At 44.9% G+C, this 27,427-nt stretch overlaps 1 protein-coding gene across 3 annotated transcripts; it reads right to left on the bottom strand.

Annotated features, from left to right (window-relative positions):
• Nucleotides 1–6,325: 6,325 nt before the first annotated feature.
• LOC108921720 (B-cell lymphoma 6 protein-like) lies at nt 6,326–13,235 on the bottom strand. Of its 3 annotated transcripts, XM_029249198.1 has the most exons (10): nt 12,637–13,152; nt 11,226–11,815; nt 10,234–10,405; nt 9,909–10,130; nt 8,871–9,833; nt 8,415–8,590; nt 8,146–8,313; nt 7,884–8,014; nt 7,372–7,509; nt 6,326–7,264 (listed from the first exon to the last, which is right to left on the bottom strand). In XM_029249198.1, the coding sequence occupies exons 3-10, from the start codon at nt 10,392–10,394 to the stop codon at nt 7,121–7,123; spliced, it is 2,103 nt and encodes a 700-aa protein (XP_029105031.1). In that variant the 5' UTR covers nt 10,395–10,405; nt 11,226–11,815; nt 12,637–13,152; the 3' UTR covers nt 6,326–7,120. The 3 variants fall into 3 exon arrangements, with proteins under 3 accessions (XP_029105031.1, XP_018586874.1, XP_018586876.1); XM_018731358.2 differs by lacking the exons at nt 11,226–11,815; nt 12,637–13,152 and adding an exon at nt 13,197–13,235; XM_018731360.2 differs by lacking the exons at nt 11,226–11,815; nt 12,637–13,152 and adding an exon at nt 10,929–11,137.
• Nucleotides 13,236–27,427: the final 14,192 nt, after the last annotated feature.

Raw genomic sequence — 27,427 nt, 5'->3', positions numbered from 1 at the left:
CGGCTCCTCCAGTCACACTCGGAAAGCACAGAATCCGCGCGTGGCACCTCTCGCAGGGTTGCAGCTCCGTGCCGCGTATCGCATCGGCGTGCCGCTCTCGTGGTCGTGGTTTCCATGGTTACCGTAGGCAGCATCCCTTCAGCATCCTGCCGCTGTCTTCAGCGTCCCGTAAACCGTGTCCGTCTGTGTCGTTCAGAATTACAACTACACCCACCTGTCGGCTGGTGACCTGCTGCGGGAGGAGCGGGGTCGCAAGGGGTCGGAGTTCGGACAGCTCATCGACACCTACATCAAGGAGGGCAAGATCGTCCCTGTGGAGATCACCATTGGCCTGCTGAGGAGGGTATGCAGACGCCGGGCAAAGCTCGACTCGTCCTTCCTTTACCTTGGTTCTATTCTCCTTTTTTGTCAAATTTCATTTTGTAAATTGCAAAATTGTGAAGTTTTTCTTTACATTTATTTATTTAGCTGACGCTTTTCTCCAAAGCGACTTCCAATGGATACTATGTACTTTATAAGTTTGCTCCTTTATGTTATCTGACACTACGGAATAGCAGATGGGCACTATGGGTTTGTTTACCTCACCATTTTCTCCAAGGAGACTGGCAATGTTAAGCTTGGACACTAAATTACTTACAATGATTGTCCCATTTATAAGGCAGGGTAATTCTTACTACATCATTTCAGAGTAAGCACCTTGCTCGAGGTCACCATAGCAGGTAGTAGTGGGAGTCGAACCTGAGCCCTTCCATTGCAAAGCAGCATCCCTAACCAACAGGCCACCTGCTGCTCAGTGTTGTGCATCATACCGAATGCTAACTGGCTTTACCGTACTGTCCAATTCATGATTTGCACAGTGTGTTGTCATTCTTAGCTAAGTCTTTTCACACAAACGGAAAGAAGTTGTCATTTCACCACAAATAGCCTGGGGGGAGGGGAGGGGGTTATTCTTTGGAATGTGGAATTGTATCATTTCATAGACAAACCAAGTTAAGGGCTTTCTTAATTGCTCAGAGCAGAGAACCTGGGACGACGACATAGTGCTTAGACACCTTCCGTTTGAAGGAGCCGTCTTCCAGTCAGGGTACTGACTCTGAATAGATAAAGTAAAATTACTCAGCTATTTAAACTAAGTTGTTGTGAGTGACTTGGACAAACCTAACAGTGTGAGTCACCTTGGAGAAAGGAGTTAGGTAAATAAATCAGTAATGAAAGCAATAATTTTATTGATAACAGATGAACAATTAGGTTTATCTGTAGGAGGAGCAGCCGATTGTCTGAAGGCTCTAGCTTGTCCTCTGGCTCCAGGCCATGGAGAAGACCATGCAGATGGACATGGAGAAGTACCGCTTCCTGATTGATGGTTTCCCCCGTAACCAAGACAACCTGGAAGGCTGGACCACTGTAATGAAGGACAAAGCTGATGTTAAATTTGTCCTCTTCTTCGACTGTAGCAATGAGGTGATGAGGGATGGGGATAGAATGAGTGTGTGTGTGTGTGTGTGTGTGTGTGTGTGTGTGTGTGTTAGGGAGATAAAGCCTGCGTGTGAAACAAGGTTCTGAACTTGTGTTTTGTGTGAATCTGGCTGATTCAGCTCTTTTTCCACTTTGGAAATCCAACAAATATCGTATCATGAGCACAATGGAGTGCTGAGGGTGACATTTGTTTTTGGGAGGACGAGCCAGCGGCCTGCTGTGATCACACCGTGTGCTGCATTTCTGCAGGTGTGCATCTACAGGTGTCTGGAGCGGGGCAAGAGCAGTGGCCGCACAGACGACAACAGGGAGAGCCTAGAGAAACGGTAAATGCCCCTCCCCCCCACGTGTGGGGCTGCCTCTCAGTTTGCTCGAGTCTGCTTGCAGTCTGCCACTCAGCAGCTCTGTGTGTGTGTGTGTGTGTGCGTGCGCGTGCGCGCTCATGAAACCCCCAGGATCCAGACGTACCTGCAGTCCACGCGGCCAATCATCGAGCGGTACGAGAAGGAGGGCAAAGTGCGCAGGGTAGATGCCTCCCGCAGCGTAGACCAGGTGAGCAGTTTGACCCGACGCCTGCACAACCCTTCCATGTGCAGCCACGGAGACAGCTTACACACCTTCTCCCCCTTGGCGTCCCTAGGTTTTCGCCGACGTGAGGAGCATTCTGGACAAGGAGGGCTAGAGACCTGTTCGCTGCTCGCTCCTCCACACAGCCATCAAATGGACCTCTCTTAATGTGTGGAGGGTGTGGTGCTAGAATCTGTGGGGTGCCTGTGGGGTGAGTGAGGGGCTGGGGGTGTGACGCAGCATGTTGTCTCCGCTGCAGGGACAGCAAGGCCATGACTCACACCCTGGACCGGGACGGGCTGCGTTAGCTCTGAGCTGGCCGGGGCCCCCCTTCACAGGCTGTACTGTCTGTAGAGTAGTCGCAACCCACCTGTGGTTTGCAGCCACATGCTTCTGTCGCTGCGGTGTTGGAGTTTTCCTGGGGTGCTCAGTGTGTGCCTGGTCTCATTGCAACTGGCAGTGTATCTGCCAACAGCTTGGCAAACAGGGTAAAAATAATAGAACTTAATGGGTGGAGCTTCTGCATTTGTTTACTTTCTGCTGCATTTCCATGAACTTAAGGCCTGCCTCCAGTCACAGCACCTCACCCTCATCCAGCTGGGATCTGGCCCTCGCCACTCATGTAGTCAGCGCTCCCAGGCAGCGCTCCTGTTACTGTAGTGACCACTGGCCTGCCCCCGCTGTCCGGCCCACACCCGTCCTCAGCCCCCCCACCAGCCGCACAGCATTGCCCTCAGCAGCGCTGAACTGTTTGTATTTCATGTGTCTCTGGAAATTGTGAAAGACAAACCATTTCAGAATGAAAAGGACCAGTTTGTTAAACTTGAATTTGTTATACCTAACAGGAGGAAAAAAAAATGAAATGTATAAAATATAATCTTTTCTTTTACTTGTCCTTGTCTGTGTGTGTTGATCTGTACTCACATACATTAGTAACATTTTCCTTACACAAAGACTTTAATCCAAATGTCACAGTCCTTCGTCATACCAAAACAAATCCTACTGCCTGTAGAAAGGTGCAAAATTCTTCTGGGTGTAACTGAAAAGGCGAATGATGAGTTTGGAGTGCAGCGTCTTGCAGCGGCTAAGACTGGGCCTTAAGAAGGTGGTGGAATGATGATATCCTCCAGTGTAAAGCTGAAGACCTTCTCCAAGGTTTGGGCTCTTCATACCTGGTGCAGCTGGAAGAACCCTCAGGGTGCCTGGAGGAAGGGGGCACTTGCTTGGTACAGAGGGCCAGAAGGTTCACTGACCTCCATTCCCTGGTCAAGGCTGCCATCTGCTGGAGAACCAATGGTGCTGATTCTGACACTCAACTAGTACTTTCCCAACCCGAAACCTTTGAAGAGCTTCATCCAAGAATCTTTTAATAAAGGTTGACCTTACAGTCCATTGCATCTTCTGTCTCTCAACGTGGAAGGACCCTTAAATGAATCTTTGAAAAGATACGGCTCCTACGTGGATCACTTAGAGATACTCAAGAGGAAATTTAATATTGCAAGGACAATTGTCCGCCTTCATCTACACCTGTTTTTCAACCAAATGGTGAAGATGTCTTTTCAATGCGTTTCCTTTACGTACAGCACAGAGCTTAAAGAGTTGAGGCCGCTGTCAGTGAACTTGTGCAGGAGCCCTAGGCGCGCTTTTTCATGACATAAAACAAACCGACCAATAGGAGCCCAGCCTGATCTTGCGCCGCCAACACGGAAGTTGGCGGCAGACTCACTGACTGATCATAAGTGTTATCAATTAACATAACAGGACAGAACAGGGTCCTGGCCTCTTCCTTGATGCCTGGTCACATCTCCTTTGTTTTGGAGCATTTCGTGCAACTGATTGGCGCTTTCCAGTTGCTACCTAACCATCATCTTGGAATTTCATGATTGAGGCCCATCCAGTGGCATCACTTGACCAGCTGGTTGCAATCTAAATTGATTAGGTCAGGGGTCATGGTGAACCTTAACTAGTGCAAAGTTCATTGATATCCTGCAGAATGGCTTTGCTTGCTGGGTGAGTGGGACTTATTGCAACAACAACAACAACAACAACAGTTCTTTTGTTGCAAGCTCAGTTCTAAATATAAACATTTTGATTACTTTAAGAAGTGCTGAAAAAGAGCTGAGGATGTACCTGAACATGTTTGAATTTTGTGTCAATGAAGGGAAGAAAGTGAACCATACGCTCACTTAAATTTTGTTTTGTTGTGAAAAGTAATTGTGATTGATTAGGGCATTGATTTGGTTCATGCAGCCTGGGATTAGTGTGCGTCTGTGTCTTTGAGAACTTTCATTACATGTGTGACAGTCAGTAGGAGAGAAGTTCTTTAAGTTAGGATTGGGGGTCATACCTCTTGTGGCACCTATTGTAGATTGATGTGGTTCTTACTGGTCACTGTGTCTGCAGGAGACCCCTGTGGATGAACAGTCCAGGCTCCAGTATGGAGACCAGAAAAAGGAAGATGTTCTTCCTGATGTTGAGGTATGATCCTTCATAAATTCCCAGTCTCAATTCTTTAGTCTGAAGTACTTCGTTAGAGTGACTTTGCATCCTGACTTCTGTGTTTTTAATCCAATCCCTTTCTGTTCATCATTGGCCTCAAGCATACTTAAGTATTTGAGAAAGCAATGACTACTGTAAGATATAGTGGGGTTGGTGTATTGCAGACATTCCTAGATGATATAGGTTTACAGTGAGCATCTACCTGGAGTTGGGTGACACATCAAACTCCTTGTCCCTTTTCCAGTTAGATGCTGACCCAGAACCCACGTACACCCTCCCTTGCTCTCTTGCTGATGTGTCTGACAGTGAGGTACGTACGTGGGCCTCCACTTCTGTTGCTGAGGTTCTCAGAGCATTGGCTGATAAGGGGACCCTTGCAGATCTCCACCAAGAAGAACTTTCACTGGAGGCTGGGCCTACTAGACCTCAATGATATGTTGTAGTTTGACTTCTCCCACGTGGACACCCCCATGGAAGAGTTCCAGTGAGAGTGAAGCCTGAGACAGAACTTGAATGTTTTAATGTACACTTTAAAGATTAAACTCAATGTGGTAATTCAGTCAAAATCCTTGTATCTAGATTACAATGACACTTAACCTTAGTCTTACTCAATTACTGACCCTGTGGACACAGGCTCAATGAAGTCACCACTCTGTAATTTGAGTTCAAGAAGGTGGTTCTTGAAAGCCATCATTTAAATTGCCTGCTCTATGGGTGGGTACAGACATGTGGATTAAATAGGTAGACACCTATGAACCGTACTTACACATCACCTTTCATCTGAAGAAAAAAAGTTCTGCTTTACCCCGTGACTAGGTGTGTACTATTTCTGCCCGAGGCGTCGGTCATGAGCTCGTGCCTCGTTTTCAGTGAAAACGATCACTGGATCCCTGAGACGAGGCACCCTTTGAGTATATTTTTAAGCATAACCGTAAATTTAATACACGAAGAGTGTCCGTCTTCGGGCATATATCTGGCAGGCTGTAGTGACTTTGCTGTGAAGTTACCTCTCAGGGTGGGAAGTGAACCGTTTAACAGCTTATAAAATCAGTCTGAGGTGAAGCAAGCTTTGTTTTAAACTGGTACACTGACTCACTGTTGAATTGGCTCCTGAGAAACTGAATATTTGTAGAGAAAATGAAGCCTTGCTTTCAGCAAAATAGGCAAAGGCACACACACACACACACATTTTCAGAACCGCTTGTCCCTTACGGGGTCACGGGGAACCGGAGCCTACCCGGTAACACAGGGCGTAAGGCCGGAGGGGGAAGGGGACACACCCAGGACGGGACGCCAGTCCGCCGCAAGGCACCCCAAGCGGGACTCGAACCCCAGACCCACCGGAGAGTAGGACTGCGGTCCAACCCACTGCGCCACCAAGTGGTAGATAATTCAGTATTTTTACCTTTGTTCAGGGGTGGACAAGGAGCAAATTTGTCTTGTTGCCCTATTGCCAAGAGGACTGGGTTCAAACACTTTTCCATAAGTGGTGTCAAATGATCTATCAGCTTCATTTTGACTTAATCTTATGTAATCAGTCCTGATAAAAGCTGAATATTTGTCTTATTCCCCCTCCATAGGAGCTACTGGAATTCATTGCCAAGCCAGGGAGATACTGATCACTTCCTCAGTACCTGATGTAAGGAATTCCTCAAAACACTGGTAAAGTTGAGGCTGTTTAAGCAGAAAAGTTACCTGCGAATTCATACATAGAAATTATGTAAATTTATTTTACATTCATACATCTCACAATAAGCTTAATCCAGTTTAAAAAAAGTCTCCAGAGAAAGTCAAAGATGTACCACTCAAGCAATTTTAAATTTAAAGTTTTAAAGGAAAAGCAGCATGGAAGGAGGGGTGGGGGAAACCATGCTTGTAAAGGTGTTTTTGAATTGTACTGTGGTAGAACTGGGCTGGATCACAGAGAAAGGCACAAAGTACAGTTTATGTACAAATTATGGATGTTTACACACAACTTAATCAGGACAAAATAAGCCATTTGCCAGGAAACAAGCTGCAGTTCTGTACATAAGCTTGAAGTGGTTTAGATGAGATTCCATTATGGCAGAAGCCCCAAAAAAAGCCATACTGACTCTGCCAGCAGAGATCCAAGTTGTTTGACTGCATCAAGTCAATTATGGCATATATTCAGTTTGTACACGTTTGAAAACCTACAGCCTTACATTTGTCCCATTACGATGCGGAGCAAACCAAATGGTCAGCCATTCTATAAGACAATGTCAGTTTGTTGAATTGTAGTAAAATGAGTTGGCACGATTTGTCCAAGCGACTGAGAATTGAAAGCATCCTTCAAACTGACTTAATGTTCTATACAAAATGCATAATCCTAAAACTTAAGTTTACATTCCCACCTTTTTCCTAGTCAAAATAAAGCTTACTGTACTTTACAAATCAACATGTGTATATACACACTATTTTATACAGTGTGAACCATTTCTGGTTCTATAATCGAGTTGGAATAAGAGGACCTGCTGAGTTTAGTTTGCCATCCTTCCATGTAGTACAAATTCAGAAGTTAATTTAAGCGAGGGTAGGGGACATCCTCCATGGGCTCTGCTCAGCAGACTTTGGTCAGATCAGCAGACAGCTCTGTGGTGGATGTGCGGTACTGGACCTTGGTGTTGGTGATGGCGCCATGCTTCTGGCGAAGGTGCAGACGTAGCTGACTCTTGTGGCGAAAATGCAAGTTGCATTTCTCACACTAAAATAAGTATAACCTTAGTTAATTTGACAGTTGCCCCCCAGCGTTTTGCTACTTCAAGTACTTGCATCTCAAACGTAACACTGGGTCAGTGTAATTTGACTTACATGATAGGGCTTTTCTCCTGTGTGAATGCGAAGGTGACTCTTGAGTGTCTGCAGATGACGAAAGCGGGTCCCACAAATCTCACAGGGGTATGGTTTTTCCCCCGTATGGATCAGCACATGGGCACGAAGGTGAGCCACCTGAGGGGGGGGGGGGGGGGAAATTAGTTCTATAGTTTTGTGACAGCATGGTAGTACAGCAAGTAGCACTACCATCTCAACATTGGGGTGGTGCAAGAAGATGTGGGTTCAATCCCTGCTTGGATTGTATGGAGTTTGCATGAGTTTCCTCCTAGACATGCTCCTCAGGTTCATCCATAGTGAAAGTGTTCCACTAACATATGGATGAGTGACCCATTGTAAGTACTGTACAGTACTATCATTGCAAGTCACCTTGGTGACTAAGGTATGGGCCAACACCACCACATAGACTTCACTGGAAGTCACTTGAAGTGTCTGCTGAATGAATACATGCATGCAAGTGTGACAAGCAGCATCTTTAGCAGGGCCCTTACCTGGACAAAGCGAGCACCACAAGTCTCACACTTGTATGGCTTCTCTCCTGAGTGTATGCGGGTGTGGGTCTTGAGGTTTGCCGGTCTGTTGAACTGAGCGCCGCAGATGTTGCAGCGGTACGGCTTTTCACCTGGAAAGTTTCGTACAAAAAAGGCACACCCAAATGTGTGCCGAACAGTCATTGAGCTGATTTAAAGGGGTAGGGGAGCTGCTGGCAGCCATACTCCATCTTGAAAAGTCCTGAAGCCTCTGGGTGATTACCTGTGTGGACTGTCTTGTGGCTGGCAAGGTTTCCTTTGTAGCGGAATGCAGCCTGACAGCGGTCACATTTATATGGCTTGTCGCTATGGACCTGAAGCATGTGCCGTTTTAGAGAATCTTCCTCTGCAAATTTGGAGTCGCATTCATTGCAAAAGAAGCTTCCATTTTCTGTGGGGTATGGAGGGGGGGAAAAAGGCTTTTTTAAACCTTAAAAGTAAAGTTCAGCAAAAGTAAAAGCTTACCAAAAAAGAAAAAGCAGGTGCACATACCACAGCTGGAGTCTGAGTATTCTGACTGCAGTTCAGCCATTTCCTCCCCAAAGCTAGATCCAGGTGTGTTGGTGCACACTGAGTGCTGGGGAGACTGGGAACCACAGGATGTGCACTTCAGGTGATTCAGGTAAATTGAGGTGTGACCATCACTCCTTTGTGGCCCCTCCAAGGACCTGAGGCAGAATTTCATTAGGCACATGTTTATCATAAGCTGCAGTACCACATATGCTGGACACAACTAGCTAAACAGACCAAGGAGACTGTCCTTGTGGGAGATCACCACAATAGCCTTTAATTATGGAGAAGGCTACAGTGGAACACTTACATGTAACAATTAGGCTATTTAATCCTATTAAGGAGCTCCAAGCCTTCATTTCCTAATGGCATGGAGGTTGTTTGCCTTTTGACAATGTCAACAGAAGCCAAGTGGCCTCCAGATAGAGCAGTGCTTACCTGTTGATACTGTTGAGGTGGCTGGATTGGGGTACCTGGAGGTCCTCAGTGGTATCACTGAGTCTTGTGATCTGTGGAACTGGGGGCTCTGCATCACCAGGTAATAAGCAGGATGGAGAGCACTGTCTGGTACAGGAGCTGTCCTCACTGTCTTTGGAGGCCTGGTGTGCCGAATTGAGTACAATGTACTTGTACTTTTTCCAATTGCGAGCCTTTGGGTCAGGTGTACCCTGTGTGGGTGGAGACCCAGGGGTGTGGCCAAGGGCAGCATTCTTGCTACTGCTGGATTCAGTTGGGGAGTTGGGCTGACAGTCTGACTTCAGTGGGCTTTGGGGACTGCCCATTGGGATCTTGCGGCAACCCGCAGAGATGCTTGGCGAGTAATGTGGGCGGTGGCCGTTTCCCTCACTCTCTTCCTCCTCCTGGTGGCGCTCAATCTCGATGGAGGCTGTTGCTTTGCTCATTTCCTGTTGCTCTGGTGCCAAGATCAGGAACGTGGGCTTCTTTGAGTCCAAATCCATAGATGGGTGGCTCTCTTTCCGGCCCTCTTCTCTGGTGACCTCTTTGGAGGAGAGAGTGGTCACGTGGCCAGTGGTAGGTACAGCACTAGCCAAGGTCCTGTAGTCAGCTCCAGTTGTGGTGCTGTTTTCAGACTGCATGCAGAGCTTTGGGTGGTGGTAGGGTCCCCCTTTAGGAAAGTCTGTGAATGAGTTTTTGACATCTGGTAGTTTTCCCAGAGGAAATGAGAATCCCTGGACAGGCAGGTGGCTGTAGAGATGGTAGGAGCTCCCAGGTGCATTTACAGCACCAAACATGCTGGGACAATAGGCCCTGGCATCTCGAAAAGGGGCCACACGGCTGGGTAAGGCATCTACCTCATGGGCTCTGTATGCGTGGACATCCTGAGGCAATAGCAAAGGACTGGGTAGAAAGTCCTCCCTGGGAAGCTTGGCAGAAGATTCCCTGTTAAAGATGGAAAGTTTATCCATATTTTGTGTAACGTATACAGATAAATACCTCAACTTCTACTCAGCTTACCTGGATTTTATAAATCTGTGACAGGTATCCACAACATGGTCCATCTGCAGATAAATGGCAGTGTTCATGGTTGCCATGATTAGGCTTTCCTTCAGTGACAAACATGAAGTGTACATGAACTCCAGCAGAATGGCAAAGCCTTCTGGGTCCACCTTTGGGTCCAGGCTTATGGCACTCAGGTTGCATTTCAGAGAATCCGTAAAGATGGTGTAGAACAGCCGACTTTGAAAAGAAAGGATATTTATTTCCCCCCCTTTTTCGGTACCATGTAGGCCATGTCAAGCACAAGTTATAAATAGCGAGATCCCTGCACATCGTAGTTTACCTGCAGGCCATAAGGATAGTCTTGTGAGCACGGAACTGTTGTCTGTTGACCAGAATGGTGACATCGGTAAGAATGTTTCGGCTGCGCAGTCGATTGAAGTTCAGCAGTACGTCACTTGCATGCCGGGTAAACTGAATGCAGCTGTCTGTCGCACATGCCATTTTGTCAATATCTAATAAGAAAAGGGAACTTTAGTTCATGTCTTTGTGCAAGACAGATTGCAAGTTATGAAAACTACCCTGCTTTTTACTGTATCAAGGGCTAAATACTCATCAAATCTCTGCTTTCTGCAATACCTTTGAACTCCACATTGTAAGACCACTACTAACCAGCAAGCTACCCGCAGCCCTCAACTAATCTGGAAATCAAGCAAATTCTGTGGGGGGGAACTTGAAGATTGTTACTGATGTACAAGAATGAATAGTCAGTAAAATTTGTCAAGTTTAACACTATACCACAATTTCCTAGGGAGGAGACACTGAAAGCTGGCATCATGTGAGCAAAGTGATCACAGATGAACTGTACTATGTTCCATAGTAATTGCTGAAGTCTGCAGGTGCCCCCGTTTTCAGTCATCTAGAAAAAGCTCCTGACTTATAGTTATAGCAGAATTATACCGGCGTTGTCCACAGCAGTTGGGGAACTCGCTCTACTCGAGATTTTTTTGGAGGCGAAAGGGGGCGCCAGGTACCTGCCTCATTAAATCCGAATCAGACAAACGTTCGCAGCGCCGGGAACAGCGATCTTCCACGACCGAGAGCGCAGTTTAGTTTGACAAGATGCCCCGGGGAGAAACGGAGCGTGATCTGCAGTCCGTCTTACACAAGAAGCAGCTCCGAAGCTGGAGCTGTAGTATCCAGCCTACTTCAGTCGCGCTCAGAGTCAGAGAGCCATGGAAACTTAATCGCACATCAATGTACAATGAGTTATTAATATCATCGCGCAGACTAGCGTCATGTAATTGGAAGCCGGACAAGTGTAGTAAATCTTACTGTAAGAGAGGGGAGCCACCCTCGTGCAGGTATCGGGACGTCCATTTGCTCAATAATGGAGATGCAGCCCTTCTATTCAAGTTTAAAAGTTGCACAAAGAGCACTGACTTTAGAGGACAAGTGTCATCGTGCTACACCACGAACGGAACGCTACCTCGCATGTTACGCCACGCGAGCGACGGACACCTACATCTAATCATTATGCAGCCCTAGATTTAGAAATTAGCGGGCTTCAAACCCAATATAATTAGCCAAAAATGCCCTCGTATCCACAGAGCAGTGGATGAAGGCGTCGGTGCTTCAGTAGCCTGTTCTATATAGTCTAAAGAAATGGCCGAATTGCTCACGATAGTCGTTTCAAATGACTCCGGAAGGGTCAAAACGATCCGGTTCTTAGTCGCTAAAACTCGATTTTCTCCGACAGCGCAGCTTCGCGCGCACAGCACCACGTGCCGCTTACTACTTTAAAGTCAGTAGAGACAAATCCCAATAATGTTTCCTGCAGCTCTGAGAAAAGTGAGACGACACTAGATGGCAATGAAGACTCGCAATTAGTAGAAAAATAACGGAACACACACACACACACACACCTTCATTCGGCTCTAACCGTTAGAAGACGAGTTCCGGACGGTGTCGTATTTGACCTTTACACACAAAATCACCTGTACCATAGTATACAGTTCGCGTTGAAGAGCAGATTCAGATGTGTAAGCCATGCACGAGTGCGAATAACCCATTACCACTTTACAGGTGAGGGATGCGATTAAGTGTAAAGAACCTCAATTAACTGAACACGAGTTAATTTACCTCGGTGCTACTGTAAGTGAAATGGGAAGGATCAATATAATAAGTCGTCCAGGTACGAAACTTAAACGATGTTTTGCATCTTCAAAAGAGGAAGATAGCTGCACTGGACTTCATCCTAAGGAGATTTCAAAGCAAATTTCTTCCGTGGCACCGATGCCACTGGGGAAGACAACGCGATGAAATGCCAAAACAGTACATTAAACTAAACTAGTCTGACATTTTAGAAATTGTAGTGAGACCTCTCATTAAGAAGTTTGAGGGGCAGAAGTAACAGCACCTCGATGTACAGAAGTAGGGTCCAGGAAGACTGGGGGGAAAAACGTTTAACGGACACACACCACAAACTCAGAACAGCATTAAACTTTAGGAGCACGGGCACTAAAAACGCACTGCACAAACCATAACTTAACTTTACACAGATACGTAACGGTACGACTTGAGAGCGCGCGCACGCGCACACACAGAGGTGTCAAACGGTACGCGACGTATTCTGTACGCTGACTGTTCCGCATCGCCTTGACACGCGCACCCACACTGCGTGGAAATGAATCAGACGCCCCTGCCTGCAGTCTTCTAAGAACGTTAAAAAAAATGTCAACTCCACACACACACACACACACACACACAACCCGGGCTACGCACATATCAGCATCGCACACCCACGGGACACCTCAGAGAAGACGGGGGAACACGACTGTCAAGTGTCATTCCTGCACACATATGCGGAGAGCTCAAAATTAACGTCCTCCTCGGGCGAACGATTCACAGCCATGACTATACTACTGATCACGGAAATAAACACGAGCTACACTCTGACTCTCTCTCTCTTCCCCGTGCGCTTAGTGACAGTCCACAGGCACAGGGACCCAGGCAGGACAGCGGGTCCGGCGCATGCAGAGCGACGTCTCTTCAGCATAGACTCTATAGAGGAAGAGCTGAGCAGGCAGCGACCGTCTCGGTGCTCACAGGCCACTCAAGACAGCAGCGCAACCCGCACAAACTTTCCTCAGACACAAACGGATTATTAAGAAGACAGCAGTCACAGCAGCTCAGCCACCGGCGGCTACCAAAAGCACAACTTCGCGCCAAACTAGTCACAAAAAAATTGAAAACAGGGGAAGGAGGAGGAAAGAGGGAAGGAGAAAAAAAAGGAAAAAAAATCACCTGGTAGTGCTTTCCTAGAAACTCCTTGCATCACCACTTCTAAGAAGACCAGTTCTAAGAATCAGCGGAGCCCAATTCTCGGAATTTGAGCTGAGGACTCTACCACGGTTCGAGGGCGGGGGAGGAGAACATCTTGTGCTGTTTACGATTAGAGACATACACTGAAAATACTTTTTAGATCCCGTAAAATATTTCAATATTTGTTTGTAGACTATGCCGAATATGGGCGACTTTGCTTACTTATGAGACTACATTACGTGCAAAATGGGACAAAAGTGTTTCTCACTGCTGTGAAATTACCCCTTTCTCGTGGACCGCTCCGAAAACAGACGGTCACGTGGGTGCGACGTAGCCCGTAGCTTTGGCCGCGCCCCCCAATTCTGAGAACTAATTTGCTATTCTGTGACATAAGCGCTGTGAACTGCCTATTTACCCCCGGGTTTAACCCGCTCATGTAGTACACACACCCAACACTGCGCCGGTGCTCGTTCCGTAGGATAGGATTATTTTTTTCCCCTCTCTATTACCCTTTTGCCTTTTTTTGTAGGAGAGGTATGTTTGTGTTCAGATGCATTTTATTTTTATTTTCAGTTTTATTTGTGGAGTAGGGCTTTGCAGAGTGGGCTTTCGCGTGGAACGGGACTGTTCCAGACTGGACACGCGCGCGTGGCGTGACTGACTCGCCGTGCAGCATCCCGCGCGGTGAACGGTCTTCGCGGGGTCTAACCTGAGCTGTCACGGAGTTAGTGCGCGCGGTGCGCGAGCAGCTCGCGTGAGACAGTGGAGCCGCGGTGAACATCTTGACGTGACCACACGTTGTGCCACGAAGGGTCTTAAAGTGGAGTCGGTAATTATTTAACTCGGTAATGTTAATGTCTGTGACTCGCTGTGTGCTGCACTTTGATATTGTAAAAAATAGTTTGCGTAAAGAAGACGTGTTGTTCTTATGATCGGGTTATTTTTTTTCCGCGTATTAATATTTGTTTTTTCTTTATGCGGTAGTGTGTTAAATTAATCATGTGAAGATGTTCTGTCCGCTTAATTTTCGAAACATAAATAAAGACGCTCAGAAAGTGGAGTAATTAAAGAGAATTGAACAGTAGCATTGAAATAGGATTTGTGTCAGAATTCGGAAAGAAGGGCTTTGAAGTTGTCACAAAGTCTGTTTTAAAAGGCCAAATTAATGTTTGTTTCAAAATGATCATTGCTTTACCGCTGATACACAAATAACGGTAATCAATGAATGGCTGGATGAGGTAAACGCTCGGACGCATTTGATCCGCAAAGAATCTGTTCGTTTGTCGGACAGAAATAAATTATAGGACCCATGATCGGTAGATGCTTTCTGGCCGTAATGAACGCAAATAGACCGTTTTCCTGTAGGTCCATGGAAATGTGACTCGTCGTGATGTAAAAAATGATGGAGCAGTATGTTCTGGACAGGAGAGTCGGGTTGCACGTACTGTTCTTTTACACTGACACTTTATTGCGGAATTGTTTGTTTACAGACTATAGAGAACCGTCCAGAAAGGCACAGTCTGGCGGTTATTGATTAACTAACTCATCTCAACAATTGGGTGATTATTTGTTTGTCCTGTCTTCAACATCATCATGATGTTACCATTAGCTCTGTAGACTTTGGAAAATATGTTCAGTTACTACATAGTTTTTTTTTTTTTCTCTGAGTTTAGTCTTTCTCAATTTGTACCACCATGTGTGTGTGTGTGTGTGTGTGTGTTCAGGGAGAGAAAGTCTGCAGAGAATTCACACCAACAACATGCACCGAGTTCAGAGTGGAAATTCCCCTTAGCCTCACCTAACCATTAGCTATTGTGATTGGTTTTACTAAGATCACTGAAATTTTATAAGATCTTTTAACGACTCAAGATTTGAACGTGCAGTTTTTTGTTTTAACCGCAGATGTTAAAGCGAAGTCTCTGGAGTTGACATGGGGTTGTACAGAAGAACGTAAAATAAAGAATTTGCCACTGAGCATTGTGATTTTGTGCTCTCAATCATGGGTTGAAATCTGCTTCCTTCTCTATTTAATTCTGCTTGCAGGAGATGAACATTTGGGCCTGGTCTTTATCACACAAATCAGACTGCGAACAGCCCGCTGCAGTTCTTCTCCCATTTCTCGTAGAAACAAGTCACAGGACACTTTTTGAAAAAGGAAGTCAAATTGGTTTTTGATTACAATCTATACCTTACTCATGCCTTTAAGTACTGGACACCAATGCTTCTATAATTTAGGGTAAAGTATTTGGTAATGGGGGGTGCGGTGGCGCAGTGGGTTGGACCACGGTCCTGCTGTCCGGTGGGTCTGGGGTTCGAGTCCCGCTTAGGGTGCCTTGCGACGGACTGGCGTCCCGTCCTGGGTGTGTCCCCTTCCCCCTCCGGCCTTACGCCCTGTGTTGCCGGGTAGGCTCCGGTTCCCCGTGACCCCGTATGGGACAAGCGGTTCTGAAAATGTGTGTGTGTGTGTATTTGGTAATGCTCATTTATTTTACTGATGGCTTTTAATTTTTTGGGGAATTCTGTGTGTGTGTGTGTGTGTGTGTGTGTCTGAGAGAGAGAGTAATGCATGGGGCCTCTCTGCTGTCCGAAACAGAGTGGTGTAAACAGGGTTTATCACATCAGAACACACAAACACACTTACTACTACAGCACAACTCCTGCCAGACACATAAGCTAAAATGGTAGAAATAAACTGATCAAGTTTAAAATTGCTGACTGTAAAGTCCAGTGATGTTACAGGTATTATGCAAGCTCATAAAAAACAACAAATTGGCTGTAGGTGGAGAAACCCAAGTGTTCGCTCTGTGACTGCGGGGGGGGGTTCAGGGTTCAGAAGTGATTCCTCTGCTTTTCTACTGGTGTTCTAGTTCTGTGTTTCAAAGTTCCTCTTGGTGCGGTCTTATCTCCAGCCCCGAGTGAGACGCACACACCGTATGGCCGTGATGAGCTCAACCTCTCCTTTCCACCGAGAATGATGTCTCTGATCGTACTACAGTACTTACAATAATGGCTCTTACACTGGGGTAAAAGCCCCTTTACTCCAAAGATGCTAGGCTTTAAATGACAGATGACACTGATAGTCCAAACCGTTTTCTGTACAGCAAGTGCATTACTGTTATAATAAAATACCACCGTTTGTGTCTTCAATATGGCTATTTTTCATCTTTTTAATATTTGTATAGCTATATACTTTTTTTCTACAGTGATAAATGGAGCACATTTTGCATGACATTGGTTGTAGCTGGAAATCAAGAATATTTTCAAGCAGATAGAAATTGCTTGTCACATAAAGACATTGCAACATATAAAAAGGATTGATTTTTAGGGAGTCAGTCAGAATGATTGCGGGAATAGTTAAATCGTACAACTTTTAATCAAGAGTGATATGGAGAAAGTTGCATTGTGAAAAGTTTTCAGAACATCCGAGAGAGACTGAGGTGGAGTCAGAGAATACCCCCAAGCCTTTCAAAATGCAACAGGTTTTGAAGGAGTCACTGTTGCCCCGTATTGTAATGTTTTCCTTTTTGAGTAATACCCAGGCACCCTGGAGCAACTGTGCAATGTTTTTTTTTTTTTTTGTGGTATTGAATTTGAAGTTGCAAAACCGGAATTCCCTTGTATAGCCTGGACAAGCATGGCTGTTACTTCACTCACTCGATAGGTGTCCTTTGTACAACTGGCTCATGTTGCTTTCGCTGATTTAAATGTTAATGATAATGGGAGCAACTGTCACAGGAAAAGTTTTGGATGTGTATGTAGAAACTGCTGATGCGTGTGGAATCCTCACCTTCCTAAAATTAGGGGAGACTGTATCCCAGAGTGTAGCAACAAAAAATGGTGTGTGACACATATAACACAGTCTTTTTACTACATATTTTACATACTTATTTTATCACATGTTGGTGCCCAGACATTCTTGCTTTCTTTCTGGATGTGAAGTAATTGACCTTCCTTTTGATATCAGAAGCTCACAGCACTGGGCAAAATTGGCAGTTTGATGAATTAAAACGCACTGCACAGCCCATGCTATTCAAATAATTTGCTGTGTAGAAAAATAAAGCGAAAGATTTACTTGGCTTTTTAAAATTCTTTTATCTAGGTGTCATATCAGATGCTGTATAATGGATATGAAATCTGTAAATGATAAGACAATAATGAATAAGATTATAGTTAAAAATATATTCTTGAATTTTTTTTTTTTTTTTCTACCCGGAAACACATACAGCAGTTAGGTAGGACCAGGGCTAGGTATCGGTAACCCTTTGCTAAGCTGGCAGCCTCTTTTCAGAGATACTACTCTCCATACTTTGTGAACTTGACCTCGAATCAGGACTTTGTGATTTTCCTGCCGTGTTAAAAGGCAGATGAGCATGTTTTGCATTATGATCTCCTTTAGTGCACTTTCTCCTGCCCGGAAATGCAAACGGGCCGATGGCATCTGGCGCACCCCGTTGGAGCGACTCGGTTGCCCGTCTCAGCATCCCACGTGCAAACAATCGGGTGCCACGCCTAGAGGTCTCTTACAGCTCCTGCTTGAGGAGTTTCCCTTGTTCAGTAATTATGTACTCTTGCTATTTAAAGCATCGACCTCAAGGTGGGCGTGTCACACAGGAGGCCTCAGTCCTTCACGGCCCTGTATCCCAGAGTGCTTTGCCTCTGTTTACACCTAAACAGACAACTGTTCTGTGTCCTTTCTGTCAGACGGAAGGAAATATTGCTGTCGTTTGCTAATTTTCCGAACAAAATAATCGATCATTTTTACACCAAAGTTACAACAGAATAGTAGTCAGTGCTCATTATTTGGTCTTCCGCTAGCTTTTGTGTACTGCGAATTTATGCAGTCAGTATGTTTTCAAATGGAACTGTAAAATCAGACTCAATTCAGATGAGAATATGTGCTATTAGTTGCCTGTAGATCTCTTTTTTACATTGACTTCTGAGGTTTCCCCTCTGTGGCTGTGCTTTACTTATTGTAAGGAGTTGCGAGGAGTAAAGATGCGCTTCTCTTCCTTTGAATCACGGAACTAATAATAGAGTATGCTTTCCCCCTATGTTCCCCTTCTATACGTACTGACATATCTTACGTACAAATGACCCAGGATGGTGTAGCCCTATGTTGTCATGTGTTGTGTCATCTCGGGTGTTGCCTTTTGAGTCACTGTTTCTCTAAAGCTTTGTCTCATTCTTGGCATTCTTCACTTTTTTGGCACCTTTTCACCCTCGAAAAGATTCACCTGCCAGAAGCAGACCCGTGTAGACACCTTGAGCTCGCGTGACTTGCGTGCTGCCCGGATGAAAGTAATGTTCTCATACACATTACATTTTAAGATTGAACTAAATTGTAGACTGTTTTAACCCACCCTTTTAATGTTCCAAGTGGTATTCTGGTTTCTAACTCCACATCACCTGTAACAATGTTTTCAGCCAGTGAGAGCGGAGGTTTATAGCTCACGGCTGGTGTTTGTGGAAAATGACAGTAAAAAAACAGTGTAGACAACTCAGCAGAACTGCACAGTGTGGTCCTTTGCAATGACAGTGGTAATTGTGAGAGTGCAGGTGCTCTACTTGAAATAGCGCGTTCTGCCTCGTAAAGCTGGGTTGCCATATACCAGGTAACAGGAGGAATGCCTTAGTGTGTCGGGGCGGGGGGGGGCAGTGTATGGTTTTTCCGCGTTGGCCTCCCCACTGACCAGGTTGATACGGGGGGAAGAACGCCCTCGCAGCAGGCGGATCACGGCAAACTCACCACGCGGAGCTGTCCGTCTGTGGAAATGTGAGTCTTCCCACACACCGAGAAACAACCTATGCAGACATTGCTGCTTTGTTCTTTTCTCACTTTAAACCACCGCAGTAAAGTCCAAAGCCAACAACGTCTCTCGGATCTCACAGTGACAACGGTTCCTGATTAGGGGCCGACAAAACGATGACAGTTTTATTTCAAAACTGTCAAATGATAACTAAATGGTAAAGTATGAACGACATTGTGCAAGCAATTGTTACTATTTTGGTTTAGTTTTCAGATTCGTGCTTCACGTTTTTGTATTTTAAACTCCGATGAGATTGTCGCCATGCGATCATGTTCGGTTATGGCCTCTCCAGTCCCCCCACCAACACCAAAATTAAAATTGTGATAATGGGATTTTATTTTTGCCATGCAAACAGAGTGAGGGCACTGGGTTTTGGGAAGTGTGAACTAACATAAACACCGATAAGGCCGCCTAAGGCACTACTGAGGGGCGAATTGTTTCCCTAACCTTTGCATGAGAACACTGTCCCGCAGGATATGCAAAGGAATTCTGCCACAGAATCACATTTAGATCTGCTCAACCTGGAAACATTGTCCCATTAACTGCACCCCAGGTGTTTCAGACCCAGAGAATAATTAGAACAGCACTAATGAAAATGATTTCTTATTCCGTGCCATCAAAGGAAGACTCCTGGATTCCAAACAAAGAGCGGCATCAACCTTATTTAATCCGCATGGGAGCTGTTTAAAAGGCACCGTGGCTGACGTTATGCATAATGGAAGCCCATTAATGCATCCGCACAGCTATATTCGGGCAACAGGTGGCACGGTGGTTGGAGCCGCTGTTGCCTTTAACTTGAAGGACCCAGGTTCAAATCATACTTCCTTCTCTAATGCCATTGAGTAAGGTACTTATCCTAAATTGTTCCAGTGAAAATTGCCAATCTTACAAAAGGGTAAATTCTACCTTATTGCTGAAACTTGTATTTTAGAAGAGCATCAGCTAAATAAAAGTTATTTCTGTTAGCTTTTGCTCTCTCCTTTCACTGCAGTACCTTGTCAAACACACTCCCAGTGAGCCCTCGAAAAGCAGCTACCCACAGAGATCAACAGAGAAATCTTTGTGGTCTACTAGCTGAGCTGGTGTGACATGGCCACACTGTGGGCCTTGAAAGGCTTTCATGCTCGATGATGATGACCACACTTTGTGATCTCAGTGCCCATATCTCCCAGGCCTTAGATTAGTGAGCCACATAAAAATGCTGTCAGTGTTTTGAAAAAACTCTTACCGAGTTCCATTAGTGTTCGTCTTTCCAATCATCAGGTTGCATTGCCGGTTTCCCTTTTTTCCTCAGAGGAACAGAAGGAAGAGCACCTTCAATTTGAGTATGATCCCATCTCTCCAAAAGCAGAGATGGAGCCTTATCATCATAAAGCTGTTTGAATTTGAATACTCTGATCAACGTCTTCATAAAGTCAGATTCGTATCAGAAAGCATCAAAGTTATCTCTTCCTTGCGGCCCGGCACAAACTGATTTTGATTGTACAATATTTAACTGCAATTTCGTGGTTGAAGAGAAGCATTGAATATGTAAATAACAGCAACATAGTTGCTTTCGGTTTTTTATAAAGACTTGCAAACCAAAGATAAAGAATCCTGGGCTGTAAACCAAATGTATTGTTTTGCCTAAATGGTACTTCTTAGCATGAACATGTCTGACTCACACTAACTGTATTCTTTTTTGAATTTTCTCTGTTCTTGCGTTATTATTATTAGATTGTTGCTGGAGTATTTGGGGGTTATCTCCTTATTTCTTGCACGATTTCTTTCAGAACACAAGGGCATGTTGTCTGAATCTACATTCATTGGTTCGGTGCAAGTCCAAACCCATCCAAGCCAGTGCACTCTTCATTTCCGACCTTGAACCCATGAGTAGGATGTGACCGCAGCCAAGGGCAAAGTATCCTTGCACTCTCAGTTTAACTTCTCCCTGGTTACCATGCTGGCTAAGGTGTGATCCATCTGTTTTTCAAAGTCCCTTATCCTGTCTGGGAAGAATCAGCTGGAGTGAAGTGTCATAGCATCACAGGGCACAGGGCCCTCTCTCTCTTGCGTGCACACACACATGCACACATACACACATACACACATACACACACTGGCAGGGATTGAATTCAAAGCAACAGCCCCGGAGCTTTGACTTGACAATGCTAAAGCCCTCCGTTGCACTGAATGGGAATCAAATACGGAAAAATGAAAAATCGATGGTGCCGGACACGCTATTCTGATGTTTGCAGAGGAAAAAACCTACAGTACACTGGCATGACAATGGTATGTAAAAAAGGATCCGTGACCTTTGGTACTTGCACATGCGACATTCCTTGAAAAACGGATGCCGATGGAATGCTGAGAATGAGAGCAGGGAGCAAATCACTCGCCCTTCCTCACAGTGTCAAAGTAAAAGCTTCAAAAGATAAAATGTTGCATGGAAAACACCATCATGCCTCCTTCTGGAGATGGCAAATTGTTTCCTAGCCCTGAAAGCGAGAGGCCCGAGGGGGCTGAGCGCCAAGAAATATCCTGTAATGCGGCCGGATGATAGCGCGAGCGCCACGGACAAAATCTGCCCTCCGGTGCGGTCGCTTAGTCCCGTGTGCCTGCCGCGGAGACTGCCAAGGTGGTGAGGCTTACCGATCCTCGCAGCAATTGCTGCAGAGACATCGGAGGGATGGGCTGGAGGGGCTGGAGGGGCGGGCATGATGCAACAAGGCCGCAACGCCATACACGGATGCACTGTTAGCGAATCGGGGGGGGGCGGGGGGGGGGATGTTCAGTTAACACCAGCAACGGCCCTCTCGGTGCCAAACGCACTCTTGTAATTACCCGTTCTCACTTCAACAGACCACAGTCATGCTGTATGCTGGCTCTTCCTCTCTGTGCAAGTCTGGTTTGTGTGAATGTGCATGTGTGCGCATGTGTGTGTGACTTTGTCCAAGTGCCTGCATATGGGTGTGTGTGTGTGTGTGTGTGTGCGTGTCAATCTTGTTACACCGGATTGCCGCGTCCTCTTACTACCTTTGGCGTGAATTAGTCAGCGTTCACAGATAACTTTTTTGAAATGTCAACTTTAGCTGCTTAAGGAAGAAACTCATACTCAAAGAAAAAAAAAAAATGTATTTTATAGTGTTTATTTTAAAATGTTTTCGTGCTTTGTAGCAAATGTGGATTTTTTTTTTAAACCAGATTAAATTGGTGTGCTTACTGTGAGAAAGAAAAGACAAAAGCTGTACAAAAGCTCACCAAAACAGGATTTTTTTTTTCTATTTATTTTTGGCAAATAATACCAAAACTATAAATGACTTGCTATTATAGCACCTGACAGCCACAGCAAAACAGATGAGTAATATTTCATAATGTCTTTAAAAGTGCCACTGATGGCATTTATCAGAGCCAATGTGAAGAAGAGGTGTTTTCAGTGTGTTAAAAACATGCACTGTTTCAGCTGAAAGTGTTAAAAACATTGTAGCTTTGGCTGGCTCACAGCATTTTGAAGTTACGTGGTTTGTACATTTCGAAAATAATTAACATTAAAGCACTGTCACCATAGCTGGGATTATTGGAGAGTGTTTAGGCTATCCATGACAAATATGAATAAGATGGAATGGTTGTTTCTAATGTCAGAATAGCCGGTTTGCTAACAATCACATTTTATTATGCGGCTACATCCGAGAGACGAAAGATTTCTTCCAGGCTGTTGGATAGCGATGCATTTTTGAAATACGATGCTCTCTGCTCGTCTCTGTTAGTCGCTGTCATTGCAAATTGGAAGAGGCCGGTTTTGATGAACCGCTACAATTAATATCCCTCTGTACAGTATTTATGGCTGCGTTGCGAAAACCGTATATTTCAACAGCTGGCTACATTGCCGCAACTGAACTTTTAAAATAACGTACTGTACTAGCGTACAGTCATTTTTTTCTATTTTAATCATTTGCGTGATAAGTTCTTTTCCAGCTTGGAGATCAAGTGTAAAAAGGTAACTTTTCCCCTTCTGCCTTTAGATTGAATTAACAGCAGTGTGAAAACCCATCTTCTCCATGTGGGTGTGTTCAGTGGTGGCACAGTGGAGGCAGGTGGGAGTGAACCTTCCGCTGGGTGACTCATAGCTCTCACCATGTCTTTGCTTTTTTCAGAACTAGTTTAGGCTCAGAGGTCAGTAGCTGAGGTGGACGTTAACCTCAACCCCCTGCGCTCTCGGGTCGCGTTCGCATCTCGTAGAACTCGCCTTGCTTTCCGGCAGCCAGCTCTTTAACAGTTTCCTACTTGCCTATTGCATTTGAGCAATTTATATTTCAGAAAGTCTCAGAGCAAGACAGATGGAAGCTGTTTTAAAGGCAAATGGACATCCGCAAAATGTTCGTTCACGCAGGTATATGAATTTAAATAACCAGGTTTTGTAGTCTGAGGCCGAACATTCGTAACGGTGTTTAAATCAATTTTCGAGTGCGATAATGTTTCGTATTTCCTAGAAATTCACCTTTTCAAGAACTTTCTGACTAATTTTGCTACGACGGCTTAGCTTCTCACATAGTTTATGCTTTCGCAGGGATGGATGTTGAAATTATTTTTCAGTCTGTTACTGTTCTTTTTGCATCGTTCCTGTTTTTGGTATCGCATCAGTTAACAAAAAAAGTCGTCAAACGCCATAAGACGGATGACATTACCCAATTACAGTGTGAGTCTGAGACCCGCACGCCCACGTGAGTGATTGGTGGAGGCCACTGCAGGATGTTGTCTGCATCTCTTGTTTGCATGCTTTTCACCCACTCTCTCGGCCTGCTTGAGGTAAACCTGTTAGCAAGTCGCGGCTGTGAAGAAGTGCAATCGGCACTGGCCACGAGCAATGGAGGAGCTATTTTTCTCTGTTAGAAAGCTCTTTACAGACCGATGATCACGTTTGTTAAATACACAGATGCTGTGGGTGATGGACATGTGCCAGAGTGCACCTAAGGAAGTGGTGCACCTAAGGAGCCTGAGCTCTGACCCGCTGCTCTTTCCAGCACGCCAACTTGCGGAGAGACACAGCCCCCACGTAAGGGCCTACTCTCCCCTACGTAAACAACTCATTTTTTCGGCCTGTCGGCCGGTTTTTTGCAAACGGCAAACGTGGGAAGTGGGATCGTTACCTAGTGGTCGGGAGAAGGGTGCGGGGAACAAGATTTGATGCTGTGTCTCTGCTGTGATGGAGCTGTTGGTGAGGGATGAGGAAGCCCCCTGTTGTGCCTACAACAGCGTGTTTGATATTGCCATTAGTGTTCTTGGCTGTTGTTCAAAGGTCTAAGCGATCGTTAAAGCGCAGCTCAGGTACGGTCTGTGTTTGCAAAGAGGCATCTACTGTAATGTACGTTGCTGTAAAGGAAAGGAAAGGAAAAAGGGTGCAAGGAAGGAAAGGTCTTAAAGTTAGAACATGCTCTAACCCTAACCCTAACCCTAGTGCTAAAAAGCTTCGTTTAAAACAGAGGATATAGCCTCGCAGCCCGCTCGCTGTGTCGTGAGCCCTGAACGCAGAAAATGGCTCGTTCAAAAGAGGAACTCCAGGATTCTAGCGACTTGACTTTCCATTAGCCTTTGCATCTCTGGACATGCGTAGCGAGTGCTCGCACGCTCCATGTCGCAGCTGCACCCATATGCCGCCAGATGCCATTCTAAGCGGCCGTTATGGTAGCCGAAGCAACAAAAACTGTTAATGTGTTGAAAGGTTTACGAGTGCCATGGCATAACATTTGGGGATTCTTTCAAAACACATGTTCTCGGTTCCAACATATCTAACGACAAGTCACGGGGCCAACGTGATCTGTGCAAGTTAAGTTTTTAACGTCTCCTTACACAGATGATGAAGCTTGATTTGCCCGATGATATATCTAGTTGCACCATTTCTGTTTTTCACATTCTGCCTTTTCAGCTCTTTTTTAAGCTCTTCATACCATAATGTTCCATATCTGTGTTTTAAGACCTTAGAGGAGAATTTATTTATTTTTGTCATAAATCATCTTTGCGCAGCAGTCTCATGAAACCTGCTTGTCATGTGTTTTAATTGGTTGGAAGCTGTTTTTGGGTCATTGTCTCGAAGTAGCTCGGAGTATAGAGCGGCTCAGTGATTCATTTTTCTGTGAAAACAAAACAACAGGCTGAGTGGAAAATTGTCTTGGTAGCCTTGATAGCTAGTCTTTGTTGTTGTTGATTTTTTTTTTTGTTTTATGTTTTAGACTACCTTAGTATGACCTTAGTCTCTTGTTTGTTTTTCATTAAAAAATCTGCAATACTAGGCCTGCCTAGTAGTAAATAGGTATGATGCTTTGAGGTGTGCATGTAAAAACTGGGCAACTGGCCACTGCTAAGAGAAAACTTGTAAAAATGTGGGAAATCTACAGTCAAATGTTGAAGTCTTCTTAATATGGGAGACAATTTCATGGCACTTCCTTCTAGTGAAGGTGGAAACGTCTCAGAATGAGTGACCCAGTGTAAGTAGTGTATCTAGCAGTGTAAGTCACCTTGGTGAATAAGGTATGTGGGCTGATAACACTACATAGAGTTTGTTGGAAGTCACTTTGAACAAAAGCGTCTGCTAAATAAATTAATGTAAACGTAAAGGTAAATGTTCAGCCGAGGGGTTGATGCTTCGTTCTTTGCTTTGCTGACGCTCTGCTACACCCCAGGTGGATTTAGCAAGAAACGGCCTCTATGTACATCCAATGTATGCTCTTCCCTTCAGTGTCTGCAGAAGAGCTAAACACTATTTCTACGTGCAATGTTGTGGTCACCATGTGTATAGGGTGTGTTTCAAGTTTTTCGATGTTTCTCATTTTGTTACCAGGATTTATGGCCATCGCTCAGTGTCCCAGCATGTGCTGAATAAGAGTAAAAAGTGCTCCAGTAAAGAAGGTCATGGTGCTTTGCTAATGGGTTTTAAGGCTCGTTTGTGTGTTGTGATATCTGGTCTTGCAGGTTTCTCCTAGTGAGAAAAACACATGATGTGGGAGGAGCAACACTGTCAACAAGGTGAAAACAAACCAAGGCACACAATGTGGCAACACATAATAAATCTTTTCATCAGCATGTGTCTTTCTTTTCAAATATATAGGCCAAAAAGAATGTCACATTTCTCTCATCAGAATCCTTGCAATACAGGTTGAAATCATTTACTGCGTTTCAACAAATTCTTTACTATGCACTATCGTGTTGACAAGGAAAAGGATGAGAACATACAACATTCACTTGAAGGTTATCGGCCTGTGACAATACAGTCTTTTTTCTCTGTCTTTTGCCTCTTTTGCTGGTGATTTTTGTGCTGTCTAGAACATCCAGAATGCACTGTATGTCAGGTGTTCGAAGGTGGACCTGTTTATGACCCAAGAAAATTGCCCCGTTTTTGAGATTTGCATCCAGGAAGCTGAGAAGCCTAAAGCAGCAAAGGTGTCTAAGATGAATATGTTATGGGATGAGTTGTCATGCTTTCCTGGAAAGAGACTGGACTTTTCAGCCTACACAAGGGTGGGGCAGATAGTCAGTGTAGGGGGTGGGGTTACTTTCTGTACTCGTAAAGCTGCAGTTGGGCTGCTACAGACAAATCAAAGCTTGCACTATGAGAACACATAAGAAGGGTGGTGCTTATACTGTGTACCGTGCTGGGGAATGTGCAGTTCTGAGTGGAATGGAGCTTGCTGTCGTGTAGCTACATATTTTCCTACCAGGTGCCATCTGGTGGATTAAGAAGGATGGTGAAATCAGTACCCACAGCTCTGTGCCTTTCACACTAGTGCATTCTCACAAGGAAATGCACCATGGCATAGGTACAAGAGACATATCCAGTAAATAAATAAATATTTAATTTTTGGGGTGGGGTGGAGTTTTGGAGACAAACAAAGGCAGTTCTGTATAGACTGTTAATATTACACAGAATTATTTTGATTGAGGAGGGAGACTGAACTAAAAATCCAACGTTTGCCTCTTCCCCTTTAGTAGATGTTTGTCAGAGATGGGCCACTAGATGCCTGGATGCTTGGATGCCTTTGAGTTCGGTAGCATAGTGGTTAAAGCTCCTGCCTTGGGTTCCAAGGGTTGTGGGTTTGATCCCTATCCCTAGCTGTAGTATCCTTGAGCAAAACACTTATCCTCAATGGCTCTAGTAAATTTACCCAGCTCTGTAAATGGATAAATAATTGTAAGGTGCTTTGGAGAGAAGCCTCAGCTAAATGAATAAATGCAATTCATGAAGAAGTATTTTATCTAAGCTCTTGCAATGACAGGTGGAATATACATATAATTGTTTTTAGAAAGAAAATGGGTTTTTGAAATGAATCATTACCATTCTTTGTAACATGATAAAGACGTAACGGTTAAATTCGCAATAATGATATAGCAGGAGAAAACTGTTTCCTGGAAATATCGCACTAAGATGGGGTGGGG

This window comes from Scleropages formosus, chromosome 25 (assembly GCF_900964775.1).
Source record: "Scleropages formosus chromosome 25, fSclFor1.1, whole genome shotgun sequence".
NCBI lineage: Eukaryota > Metazoa > Chordata > Actinopteri > Osteoglossiformes > Osteoglossidae > Scleropages > Scleropages formosus.
Note: the sequence above shows the minus strand (reverse complement) of the source record. Positions and strands in the feature narration are given on the sequence as shown.

Bases quoted from the DNA above. Each gene is read 5' to 3' on its own strand.
- LOC108921720 (XM_018731358.2), bottom strand. From the start codon at position 13,227: ATGCAAGGAGTTTCTAGGAAAGCACTACCAG. The intron at 8,015-8,145 runs GTAATCACCCAG...GAAACTTTCCAG, and splicing joins CCACAAGACAGTCCACACAG to GTGAAAAGCCGTACCGCTGC. The intron at 7,265-7,371 runs GTAAGTCAAATT...TACTTATTTTAG, and splicing joins CAGGAGAAAAGCCCTATCAT to TGTGAGAAATGCAACTTGCA.